This window comes from Phalangium opilio, unplaced genomic scaffold, assembly GCF_054372755.1.
Source record: "Phalangium opilio isolate 3A_F unplaced genomic scaffold, DU_Popi_V2 ptg000082l_1, whole genome shotgun sequence".
NCBI lineage: Eukaryota > Metazoa > Arthropoda > Arachnida > Opiliones > Phalangiidae > Phalangium > Phalangium opilio.
In genome coordinates this window covers 1812384-1825484 of record NW_028324189.1, presented here as the reverse complement: position 1 = coordinate 1825484, position 13101 = coordinate 1812384, and the positions used below count along the sequence as shown (strand labels likewise).

General features: G+C 36.8%; 1 protein-coding gene across 13 annotated transcripts in view; it reads left to right on the top strand.

The window, feature by feature from the left end:
• Nucleotides 1-2748: 2748 nt before the first annotated feature.
• Nucleotides 2749-13101, top strand: part of CaMKII (Calcium/calmodulin-dependent protein kinase II) — a 33018-nt gene continuing 22665 nt past the window's right edge. For 3 of the 13 annotated variants that reach the window (XM_089847454.1, XM_089847452.1, XM_089847451.1), the window contains exons 1-4: nucleotides 2749-3081; nucleotides 11765-11983; nucleotides 12883-12977; nucleotides 13042-13101. In XM_089847454.1, the coding sequence (XP_089703580.1) occupies nucleotides 11919-11983; nucleotides 12883-12977; nucleotides 13042-13101 (220 nt within the window). In that variant the 5' untranslated portion in view covers nucleotides 2749-3081; nucleotides 11765-11918. The remainder of the gene's footprint in view (nucleotides 3082-11764; nucleotides 11984-12882; nucleotides 12978-13041) is intronic. The other 10 variants (XM_089847453.1, XM_089847455.1, XM_089847458.1 and 7 more) reach the window with 7 other exon arrangements.

The following is a 13101-nucleotide window of genomic DNA, read 5'->3' as shown; positions in this document are numbered from 1 at the left end:
ATTGTAAGTGACGTCAGCGGATACTCTCACTATGATTGGCGTATTTTTTTTTAATAATACCATGGTATTCTGGCGTTATGACTGGCCAGTTCTGTAATCCATTGCGGGCGCGATAACAACTTCTAGGGTTTTTTTTTTAATTTAAAAAGAGATTTAAGAAATAGAGAAATAACATTTATTTCTATTTCCATTTGAGCTTCGGAGCTTTTCGTTTTGTAGTTTTATTTTATTTTTTTGTACCAGTGGCAAGCTTTTAATGGCGGGGAAGGGTGATTAGCTTATCTCCATGGCAACGGTACGCTTCGGCGGGGGGGGGGGGATTTTGGCACGTGACTTTTCGATAACTCTTATTAACCGGCTTGAAATCATTAAGCCTTAAAACGAGTAAAATTTTCTGCTAGGCCTTTGCCTATCTAACTACACCGTTGTTAATTCCGTCCGTGTATAGAATTTCTACGCCTACAGTAGCGCCATTCTAACCTTACATACATAAGGGCCTATTTTATAAATAATTTAATGGAGCCATTGTTGACTTAGCAAATGTATACTTATTTATGTGTGGCGTGTAGTTTTGTATGTTTATGAACGAAAGGGGGATTTGAACGGACGAATTAAGCAGTATAATCACGTACGTTGGTCGCCCCATACCTTATAGCTTTCCACTGAGAAATTTTAGTTAAGAGAGAAGCATTAACAAAAGTATTTAATATTTTATAATGAGCAATGCATTAAATAAAGTTAACTTAGATTAACTTTGGTTTGAATATGACCAACGCCATATTGAGGGTCGCAACATCCCTGACCCCTAACCTGAAGTTTTCCAAAATTTAATCCAAATAAGGTCAAGTTCTAGTCTTAATTTTCTATGGTGCATTTTAATTGCGTAATTTTGATATACGCTGTCGTCAAACAGCGGTTGCACGTTTGGGGTCATTTGAGTTTAAACTTAACGTCTCATCTCTCTTCTCTATGTTTTCTTGCTTTTATAATCTCTGGAATTATTTAGACAATAGGCTAAGACATCGTGCCAGTGTTAGGAGAAACTCGAGGGATTTTTTTTATTTTTCTCTTTAAACTTATTTTTGTCTTAAGGCTTGGCTCGTCTGGATCGGTCTGGATCCTTTCATTTCTGTAAATAGTCGGTTTTGAATCTATATTTAGATTGCAAGAAATTTTAACACGGGGGAAGTATACGGAGCATTCTTATTGCGCTCTGCTTTCTTGTAAATACGTCAGTTTATAATATTTTAAAATAAAGTGCACTAGTAAAGACCGCGAGTTATAGCGTAAATTTAAAAAAAAAATTTGCTAAGCCTACTTTTGAATATTTTTTTTTATTTCGGTATTTCGCGCGCTTTTAACAAAACGTACGGCACGTGCTTTATCAATACTTTCAAATTCGTTAAGCCTTTTTGAATTTCACCATTTCGCGCGCTTTTCACAAAACAATTGAAAGAGTAATATCACGTGATTAGATTAGTGAATAAGGTAGAGGAATGAAACAAGATTCTCGTCGTTAATGTAATAAAACCATTTATTAAAATGAACAATAATTAGAGAAACACTTCATTATAGAAAAAGGCGGGAAAAGGGAGGACCGTTTCCCATATCATGTAACCGGATTTAATTTTGTTTAAAAAAAAACGCTATAATCATGCATTTCCCTCTATGGAAACCTCTTGTATTTTTCTTTTAGTATAGTTTTATAGTATATTTCCTACTGTTTGACCTACATGTAGTCACAAAGCTCTTAATGGAGCTACTTACAACAAGGAACGCGTGATAAAGTTAATTAAAACGAGTCATTTACTCATTTTGGTGGCAAGGCCTTTTGCTTTCTCATTAAATAAAAAAAGGGATCGAGCTATAGACAAAAAAAGGCCCTATGATGTATAAATATTGAACAATGGTCTAATCGACTCTATTATACACCACTCGAAAACTGGGTTGAATTGAGTAGGAGGGGTTCCTCCAAAAGTGAGAGAAGAGAAGAAGAAGAAGAACCATGGACTTCGTATTTCAAAGAGGACCAGCAAAGAAATTACGCGCCTGTAGCTTCAAGACCTTGATATTCTACTAGAACGTTAACGATCTCTTTGCTTGTCATTGCTAATCCAATTTTCCCACATAGTTTCAACCTAATTAGGTTATTTTTTCGATCCCCAGTGTTGCCAGGTCGTTAGTGAGTCAAGAGATTGCAAAGAGAAAAGCCAACAGTTCAACTTGACTCACAGAGAGCCTGACAACACTGCACTGAAGTTTAAGATAAGAGCAGTACAAGGGGAGGCATTTTCTGTAGCCTTTTCAGTGAAAACTCTCTATATAGGTTCCATGAAAATATAAAGAACAGAGAAAATTCAGAATGAGTATGGAGACAGACGCCCCTGCGAATATTTTATTATTTATTATTCAAAGTTAATTATCTCCGGCCCTAATTGGTATAGAACCGAGTAATTAGTATTGTTTTATAGAATACATTTTAGGCTATGTAACAATAAGTTTATTTAGCTTTGAAGTGCTGTTTAACAACGGTAATAACGGTTCAAAGTTGGTATGGAGTTGCGAGTTCCTGACTAAATTTCTACGTACTCTAAGAACCTCATAGAGTATAGGGGGAGCTGGCGTGTACGTACGTTAACTACGTAGAATAGAAGGCTGTATAAAGTAGCTAAGCCTCGCCAGTTCTAGGCAATACAATCCAACGGTATAGCAGCCGTAGTACCACCGCGATCGAAGCAGCGTTTTCTCTTTTCTCGTTGTCGTTCGTTACTGGAGCACAAGGAGCGAGCCAGAGGAACCTCTCAGAGCGGTCTATAGTCCTCTATCGACTTGGCGCTATTCCAGGGCGCTCTCTCGATACCGTAAAGGTTAGAGTTCACGAAACTAGCTCCGGGTGTTCCATTCCTTTCTGTAAAACCCATCTTCACCCCTCTGTCGCGTGGCGGCAAGAAAAAAAAAATCATCTCGATTGGCGCGAAAACGCCACGAGAAAGATATTCATGTATCGCTATGCAAAGATAATGGCGTGAGTTGGTTCTAAGACCGTTTTGGAATTAATACCAACCGTCGACAAAATCAAACGTATGTACTAATATTTATTATATCTATGAATATATCTATGATATTATAAGTTGGCAGATAGTTCGATAATTTTTTTCTCGCAATGAAATTTATCTTTTTCTTCCCCCCCCCCTTGTTCGATTCCTACCCCCCCCCCTTCCCCGGTTTATGATTGGCTGAAATTTCATTCATGGCTATATTATTCTACAATATTCATGTTGTTTTAAATTGATGGGGGGTTTTTTTTTCAAGATCCAATCATACGCCATAAAACCTTTATACGACCAATTCCTTATATATGTTTTATAAGCTTTGGCCCGATTGCAGTCCTAGCAATTCTAAAAATCTTGTTATCGCGGTAGGTTCTTTTTTTTTATTCGATTTATTGGTGGGCGTATTTATTTTGTTTTTGAATATATTTTTATGGGTTTTAGACGTTTATAAATTGAAGTAATATCGTAATAAGTGTTTAGTATTTTAAAGCTAATGCGGTGAAAGGTATAGGGTAATTATACGTACGCGTGTATTTTACTGTCTCGTGGAAAATATGTACCGTAATTTCGAAAATTTGTTTAAGCCTAACCAAATTTTCGACTTTATTTCTTTGTCCCTAAAGTTATTTTAGTGTACTTTTACTGTTATTACGTGGAATGCCCGGGTTTTAATGCTGGGGCCTCGCTAGATAGCTGCTGCATGGGGTCCTCGCAAAATCGATTGAAACACACTTTTCCGAGGCCTTAGTATACAGTTCCGTATGCTGTCTGTAGGGATACGGAACCAACGAAAACCAACCGCTACTGCAGTTAAAATGCGGTTTTTTTCTTCTCCTTACCTAAGCCTTTGTCTCTGTTTGATACACTACACTACTGGCAACTTGGCTGAATTTCGTATAGAAAATACGCAAAATCATGCAATATTAAGGGTTGGCGTTAGGCCTAACTTTGAGGTATATTTTCAAAGGCTGAGAAAAGAACTTGAATTTTTATAGGAAATAATGAGGCGTTGCGAGTAATCTATTGTTTCTGATTTATAGTTCTATAGGAAATCGATTTCATAATAGATTAATTTCAAAGAAACGCCCATCTATCCATATTCAAAGTTAGCTTTAAAGTATATATTTCATCGGAGTTTTCTTCCATTTCTGCCCCTGGAATCACTTAAGCCTAATTCTTCTTTCAATGGATCATTCACTCAGTAGTATTTCCCAACTATACTTAAGCCTAATCTAATCTACGACCTATGACCCCTAGCGCGTGAGTGCATTAAAAAAAGTAAGGGATTGTAAATGATCTTAAACAATCGATTTAAAGTTGTTCATTGTTGTTGGGGGAAAAAAGTTTTAAAAAGAGCATCACAGGGTTGTGAGGGTTATCCATCACGTGTCATCCCCAGATATTGTTATCAGGGGATACACCCCCCATCCTATAACTTCTTAAAGCATCCAATCGATTTTCATCAATGAATAATCTGGTTTCATCTTTTTGGAAGTTGCTATACATAAAGAAAGTGTGATTTATTTCAACCCCTTAATGAGATCTCTATATTCTCTCTTATATTCTTCATATATTCGTTCAAAAACTGCGGTTGTAAACATCGTGCTGGAATTCTGTAACATTACAAAACCACCAAAGCTATTGCCTCCACGTTAGACACTAAACAATGCATATCTGCCTTGTATGGTCTGCAGAAAACTGTTATGGTCATATTAGAGACACATCTTCTCTCACTCTTCCAACCCTCTTCCGCTAATAACACGAATTTAGATAATGATACCATAAATATTGAACCGAAATTTCCCTCTCCTATCTAGGAAAAGCCACCAGGCAACTTTGAAAATTGGATTAAAACACCAATTCATATTTAAACTTCAGTACGAAGTATATTCATGGGTAAACTTAGTAAATTCATAGATTGAAATAATTCTCTCTTTGGCAATGGCGACCACTGTCCAGATATTGAGATAAAAGGAAATAGGGTCCAAGAGGAGGAGGAGGAGGAAGAGGATGCGGCCCATAATATTTAATCTGCCAATTGATAATGAACGCTTGTTTGCTAATGGGGTGGTGGTCGACACAAGCGCCAACTCCCGCCCCGGGAACCCCCTTTCCTATCCTGGGGCGACGACAGTTTTCCTAGAAGTACAAGTCCTATATAGCTTTAACTGCGGGATCAATAAAAGGGGCTCAAAAGGGTTAGTTAGGCCTTTGCCTACGTTAGGCTTAGCTTCGAGTCCAACCAGTTCGTAGTTCGTTTCCAAGGACAACCCAAAGGAGAAGAAGAAGAAATTTTTACTTCTTCCATTTTTCAGTTGAAGTTTACCTCGAATTGAACGCCGTCCGTCCGTTTTTAGTAGGTCTTCCGTTCATGAAAAAGGTTTAGGTGTGTAGCGGGTGAAACACTTCTACAGGGGCTGTATTGAAAATACATTGGTTTGGTTTCGCCTGGTGGCTGGCTTCCCCTTTCTTCTCAAATATAATTAATACTCGCTTGAAATGTTTTAAGTTGCTGAACGTTGTAAAGCGTAATTAAAAGATTCTCTTTTTATTATTGTTAAGCCTAATTAAAAGATTTTCTACTCATTATTATTAAGCCTAATTAAAGGATATTCTACTCATTATGGTTAAGCTTAATTAAGAGGTCTTCCCCTCATTATTGTTAGGCTTATTTAAACGGTACTCTGTTGATATTCCCTTGTATATTATTAAGCCTAATTTTAACATATTCAAGTGATTAAGCCTAATTTAGGGATACTCTGCTAAGCCTAACTCAAAGATTAGCCGTGCTGTTTATGGTTTTACGCACCCTGTGTAAACTTTGGTACTGTTTTATACGAATCCGGATTTTGGGACTGTCGGCGCCTCGCTTTGGTATTGATCCGATGGTTGGGCGGCTACTTCCTGCCCTTCCTTCCTGCCCACCCTCGTCCAATTCCGCCCACCCAAAAGGCGACTTTTCTTCGCAGACACAGGCGCGCCAAAGAAATATGACTGGGGTGTCGTAAATATAAATAATATCTTCTTTCCAACGTCTCTGATTTATTAGTCAAAAAGTTTCTCTAATCCCTTCCCAACACTTAAGCCTTGTCGCGAAAAGTCTGATGGGTAAAATTTTCTATAACTTTTGATTGGAGTCCCTTTTATTGATTATAATGTGCTAATTTCGGGGGGAGGTGGAAGAGGGCAAGGGTTCCTATTAAGGAGCAGATTCCCGTAATTTTTGGGTAAATAAGATAAATCGATTGTTGTTTGATCATTTAGGCTTAACGAGCTTAAATGATGAGTCGGCAAAAAATACACTTTCCCATATGCAAAACTTTCTTGATTTTAAAATAAACTTTATATTAAGCCTAATTTGAAATAATTTTTAGGGTTTAATAGCTTTTAGATCGATTGGCATGGCACGTGTATCAAATACGATCGTTAAGCCTCGGTTATTCTTCAATAATCTTTAAGCCTAACTTCTGTTCTTGCTAACCCAAATTTCCCGCGTTACACTTCAATTCCCCCGCTTATTTCTCTTCCGAAGGTCCGAGGCCCAACGAAAATATTGCAAATTCTGCCGGATTTATTAACGTCGGTCCACAAAATTAACGAGCAAACTTTCTGAGTGGGTGATTTTTCAGAATATAAATGAAGCAAACGAAGAATTAATCATAAAAAAAGTTGAAAGAGTTTGACTGCTAGTTCTCCGTAGTTGCTTTTCAGTTGACTCTAATGGAAGGTCAATGCGTGTCAGCGTATACCCTTTCTGCAAAAATGCACCCATCTTTCAAAACTTTTACAACTAGGCCTAAAAACATCAAAAACAAAATGGTTTTGCTGTTTTTCCCCCATCGCTTGTAACATTGCCGTCGCATATAATGAAAAATAGGCTTAACATTAGACCTAAATACCTTTTTTCCTTCGAAAATATTAAAAAGTAGGCTTAGCATTAAACCTAAATACCATTTTAGGTTGCAAATATTTAAAATCAGTCTTCGAATTAGGCCAAAATCCTTTTTCAGTCGCAAATGTTTAAAAAGAGGATTAAGCTTAAATCTGAAACATACCCAAATCGTGAATCGTTGCAAATATTAAGAAATAGGCTTAGTAATAGACCAATTCTAAATATCTTAAAACTTCCCAATTCATTGAAGTATTTCAAATAGTCTCAAGGATTGTTTTCAGAGGGGTTTAACACTTTTTCAGAAATAGAGACCACGTACATTAGTAACTTATCTCTCGTTGTTATCATATTGCGCAAGTATCCATTCTCTCTCATTTATGTGTGTTTAAAGTCTAAAGTCAGAACCTTTTTAAAGCCATTTTTCAGGATGGTATTATTTAAAACATCTCTCTTTTCTCTCTCTCTCTCTCTCGCTCACTCTTTTGAGGCTTTTTTAGCTCCGGGTCACTTTGATCTTTAAGTCTTGGCTCATAAATAATGCATAAGATTGCTGCTGCTGTATGGCCCGGGTACTGCTGGAAAATTCAGTTTTAAGCTCCCCTTTTAAAGTGGGAAAAGAGTATAAAAAGCGAACCATTTTTATACCCAGAAATAAGCATGGTTTATCTGATATTTATTCGCTCTAGGTGAACGACATAGTTTGATTTCTTTTGGGACAAGGGTTGCCATAATTCAGGGAAAACCTGGGAAAATCAGGAAATTAAAAAAGAATTAGGAAAACTAACTAACTAACTAAGTTGGGAAATTTAATTTTAGTTTATTAAAAATCTTTTGGCTTTGTACAAAAATTGCAACGTTGTATTTTACTAGTTGACTTGTTTATAATAAATATACCGTTAGCATTGACAACAATTTTTTTGGTTTAAAAAATAATTCGGGTTAGTTAAATTAAGGAAATACAGAGATTATAAAACCTAACTTTAAAATTTGATGATCTGAAAATTAATTTCAAATTGTGCATTAGCAATTCTAAATTACTGAGAAGTGCCAATCAGACTTGTGAAACTTGGATGCCCAGTAGAGCATGCGTTATAATTTGATAAGCTTCATACAAACCCCGTCCCTACATAATTCACTGTACACCTTTTTAATTTATACACAATACAGGACTTAAAATAAATAATTAAATTTAAAAATATCGTCAAGAAAGTTGTAAATTTTAGCCAAAGAAATAGAATAGAAAAAAAAGTTTGAAGTTGAACATTTTTCTCAAAACGTACTTTAGTGTTAAGGTACCCGTTATAGTACCTAGCCATTTAAGAAGTGAATACCGAATAGTGTCTTTGACAGTTTGAGATGGATAAAAAATGAAAAGAAGTAGAAAAAAACCCTTGGGTCATCCTTATAGATTGAGTCGGAACCGAGTCTTGGACACTTTACAGTTGTTTGTCAACTTACATCCTCAGAATCCGGGGGAATCGGGCGTCTATTAGACTCCACGGTACAGATGAAGTATACTGTTAAAAAAAATTTTCAGGTCCCTTTGAAAGCGCGGTTATCTTTTGAATCTTATAGGAATTGACAAGTCTTTCAAAAAGGGAACTTTCTCTTTCGCTTTAGGCTTATGACCTCGGTAGCGCTCGGTGCATGCAGTAAGAAGTTGTCGATTTCAAATTAAGTTTCACTATACGAAGATGGACTCATTCTTACGTTGTAACTAACCCCTTACAAAGACTAATTGGTTAGAGCTACGCTGATGGATATTGAAGAGTAATGATAATTACGCTCTAAACCGAGGCAATGTTGCCAGAATACGTAGGCTGGGAAATTAGTCGGTAAAGTACTTTGTTGTTATTACGTACTGTACCACCCAGTCGGAAAATAAATGTTAAAAAGGATGAAGGAATTTATTTATGCCGGCAAAAGCTTTCCGCCCACACGTTTCGTTGACAGGTTTATTTTTAGGGACACAAGGAGAACGCTTTCTATTCTTATCAAGGCCCTCATCACGCTTTTAGCTAGGAAAGAAATTACCATGCATTATGCTCGACCGCCCTCCATGTTTTTCAATAACTATCCATTTATAAAGTTCCGATATCTATGTAAGACTATTGAACTTTAACCCCCTCTGAAATTCTTTAGTCTAAACTTCTTAGGAGCGCTGCGCTGAACCCGTCAAAGGTTTGACCAATAAGGAAAGCGCGAGGAATCTTGGTGACACGCGGTCACGTGGTGGATTTTAATCCTTTATCGCGTGCTAGTCTCCGTTGGTCTCTATCCCATTTGATTAGGCTCTATATCCCTCGTTTTAAATAGTATAAGGTTCTTAATCAGGTGAAAGTTAGCTCGCGCGGGAAAATAAAGCGCGCGAGCTTGACTGTCCACCCACGTGATTGTTGCGTGTGTTCTTCTTATACTGAATATATATATACATATATACATATCCATGATCCTAGTTCCCGCCAAAAGCACTCAACGCGGGAAAGCGAATACACGCGGAGCCTATATACACGATCGATTTTGGCGCGAAGGCTTTTAACCCGGGCAAGGCACCCTATAGCGCGAGCCTGGATGGTTGTTAGGTTAAGGCTTAGGTTGCCTGAATAGTCTGAAAGGGATTTTCGTCCAAAACTCTCTCTCTCTCCTTCTCTCCTACAGTGTTGGAAGTCCAGCCCCTTAAGCCTATTTGTTACAGAGAAACCTTAGTTTTAAAACCCAGTAATTGAAAGCAAAAACGAAATGGTTGTCAGACTGCCCATGGTACCAAAACAGAAATAGGAAAAAAAAAAGAAGAGATAAAAATAGGCTTCGGTGTTTTGATATAATCCACCTTAAGCCTTTGATTTATAAAAATAAGGTTTGTTCACCCCCCATCCCTTACTATAGAGCTATTTCAGAGGGGGTAATGGCCACGTCACCAATGCTATTTGCCCATAGAGAAACCCTCACAAAATGGCCGCCCTCTACACTCAAAGGCAGGCCCAATTTTCGTAGCAGACGAAATTTTTCCCCCACTGAAATAGCTCTATACTACAATCCTTTACAAATCAGTAATCACTATGGCCATGGGGCTTTTTGAAACAGAACAAACTAATTCAGATTGGATAAAATCGATAAGATTTATTCAAATTTTCGGAGGGAGCCCCCCCCCCCTCCGGTATTTACTCTGCACCGTCGCCGTGTAAATTTTAAATGGCGAGGAAACCTTTCTTGAATTTTAAATGAACTAATCTTTATATAGATAGAATAATCCCGGTTCAATAGAAAACCAAATTTTAGTTTTAAACGTATGTATAGTTTGCATTAATTTAATCGCTTAAGCTATTATGGGAATTTTAATTAGCTAATCATAAGTATGTATTCAATAAGTGTAATTCATTGCTAAGCCTTTGACATCGCTTCACTCACCAGGCGTCGCTTCAGGAAAATTTGTAATCTAATACAAATTTCAGTAGACTTATGGAGGATATCTTATGCTGTAATTAAAGGAAAGTGTTACCCTGAATAGCTTCGTTTAGAATTTAAAATAACTATCAGCCCACGTAGTTGAAGAATGAATAGTGGCTCTTTTCCATTAAAAAAAGGGGAAACATAATCAGTCAGTAATGGCAAGAGTAAACAAGCTTATCTCTTAAAGTTGTCATGGTTTTTTGATGGAAAATATTTCTTTCCGAAACAAATGAATAGTTTCGATAGCTATCGAATTTAATGTTTATCCAAGTGTATTTTTCTTTGGGCGTTTTCCTCTGTCTTAAGAACCGTTGTTAGGCTTAGTGTAGGTCACATCTTCTTATTGTTATACCCAAACTCTTTCACTTTTATGGATTTTTTTGCCCCGTTTCCCACAATTCCTCGCGTCGTTTCCACGTATTGGTTGAAACTCTTTTTGGCTCCTAAAATAACCCTAATAGAGCTCATTTAGGCTTTGCAACAGGTTGCCTTAATCTCGTGATTCGTGAACCTTAATGCTACTTTCATTTTAGGGTTAAGAGTTTTTCAAAATAGGCTTAGCAATCGGTATTATTTATTATAAAATTTAATGAAGTTTAGGCTATAGGGTCATTGACCTATTTCGGGTTCAAATTAGGCTTAAAAAAAGTCCTACAAAAACAAAAACTTGATAGTGTTTTGAGAGCATTGTAAAAGGCGGGAAAACACCACGGCTTTTTTCCTCTCTCAGGTTGGAATTAGAAATTCCTTCAAAAATTCTCTCGAGTGACGTAAATTGCGCCCTAAATTTAACCAGTTTTTTTTAAAAGGGACGAAATCTTTAGGGGGATTAAAGGAACCGAAATACGGGCGCGCAATAATTAATCAAAGACAGGTATGCACCCGTTACCACCCTCTCTCACCAGGAAATTTGGTTTCGGTGACACATTTTTGACCTTTGTATATTTATTTTACCTAGGTATATGTTTTGAAGCCATTTTTGCAGGCGCAAAATTGTTTTTTTCCCGGGAAACCTTTCTAGTATAGGAAGCCAAAGTTGCGCGCCCTTTTATTTCACTTTTTAGGTGCTAAAAACAGTTTTTTTCCCGATCAATTTAATAAAAATAGAATAAATAAATAAAAGGGCGGGAAAATAATCAAATGTTTATCTTCCCGCCATTTTTATCAACGTCCTACAAAGCGCGCCTTTTTTTCTTTTTTCGCCATTTTACCTATAGGCGCGATATTTTTAGGTTAAGATAAAACAAGTGAAAATATTGCGTCTTAATCTATTGTTTTATTAGTCTACGATTAGAAAATTGTTTGTAGTATGTAATAAACCCGTTATTTAAACCTTTTCCCCCACCCCCTGGTTTCTTTTTTTTTCCAGGAGACGGATCGGGGGATCGGCTCGGCGACTGGTGGGATGCGCGGACGCATGTGCCTTGCTGTGAAGAAGCGATTTAATTTTCACGAAGCGAACGAGATATCGCGAGAGAGCGGTTCCTATATTTTCGAGTCGGAAATCAAAGCGAAATCGAAATATGGCCGCGCCGATAGTTACAACAAGGTTTAGTGATAATTACGACCTTAAAGAGGAACTCGGAAAGTAAGTGCTAATCGTTCTTATCCCCTTTTAAACGCCGTTAATCGCGACTAGTTGTTAGGCCTAAATCGTAAGCCTAATCTTAACCCACGGACTCCGAGAAGTCTGGCACTACGCTAGGCCTAAAAGTCTTTCTCTCGTACGAGTTCTTAGGGATCGTAGCGGAAGTCTTCCCATCTTTCACGCGAGAGCTAAAAAGGTGATCTCCCGCGACTAGAGTCGACTTTCCCCCGTTAGATTTTTCCAGGAAAAACACAGTTCCGAGACGTCAGGCTTTATCGAGGAATGCCCTATTTTGTCAATTTTAAAAGCCCATTTTAGTTTTTGCTTTTTAAAGAACCCGGCGTCTTTAATGATTAGATTATGCCCGTTTTAGCGCCTCTTTGGAAACATAACACTATTTTTATCGTCAAGATTATGCTATATATTTGTTTATAAGAGAAAGACGCTTTTCGGAAGTGTATGAAGATTAAGATTAGGCTTAATGGTATTTAAATTAAAGAGATGCAAATGAAGTAAATATAAATCTGGAACTTATGCAAATTAGAGACGAATTAGGGGCAATTTCGAAGACTAATTTACACGTTTATTGAGTGCAATTTCTTTAAAGAGTAAAATTTAGGTCAGTGTGTAAGATTTTTGTGGGTCAATTAAGCCTAAAATCTTTAATTATTTAATAAAATAAATATTTTTAATACAAAATATCGAATTTAGTAGGGACTTGAGAATGCACTAATCTAATTCTATTAAATCAATTGCTTTAAACAATTAAATCTAATTAAAGTTGGCTTGACATAGCTACATATAAAAGTAGTTCTACTTTCAACCCACACATCTTTCTTCTATGTTAAACTACTTAACGACCAACGGAATTGGGTTTAATTGGTATTTAAATTATCTAGGGGTGCATTTTCTATTGTAAGAAGATGTGTTCAAAAATCTACAGGCTTAGAATTTGCAGCCAAAATTATAAACACAAAGAAATTGTCAGCACGAGGTATTTTTCCTTTTAAGTTAATAAATATGACGAGTAGGATTGAATGCTACATATAATATTACAGATTTCCAGAAACTGGAACGTGAAGCTAGAATTTGTCGAAAATTAAATCATCCTAATATAG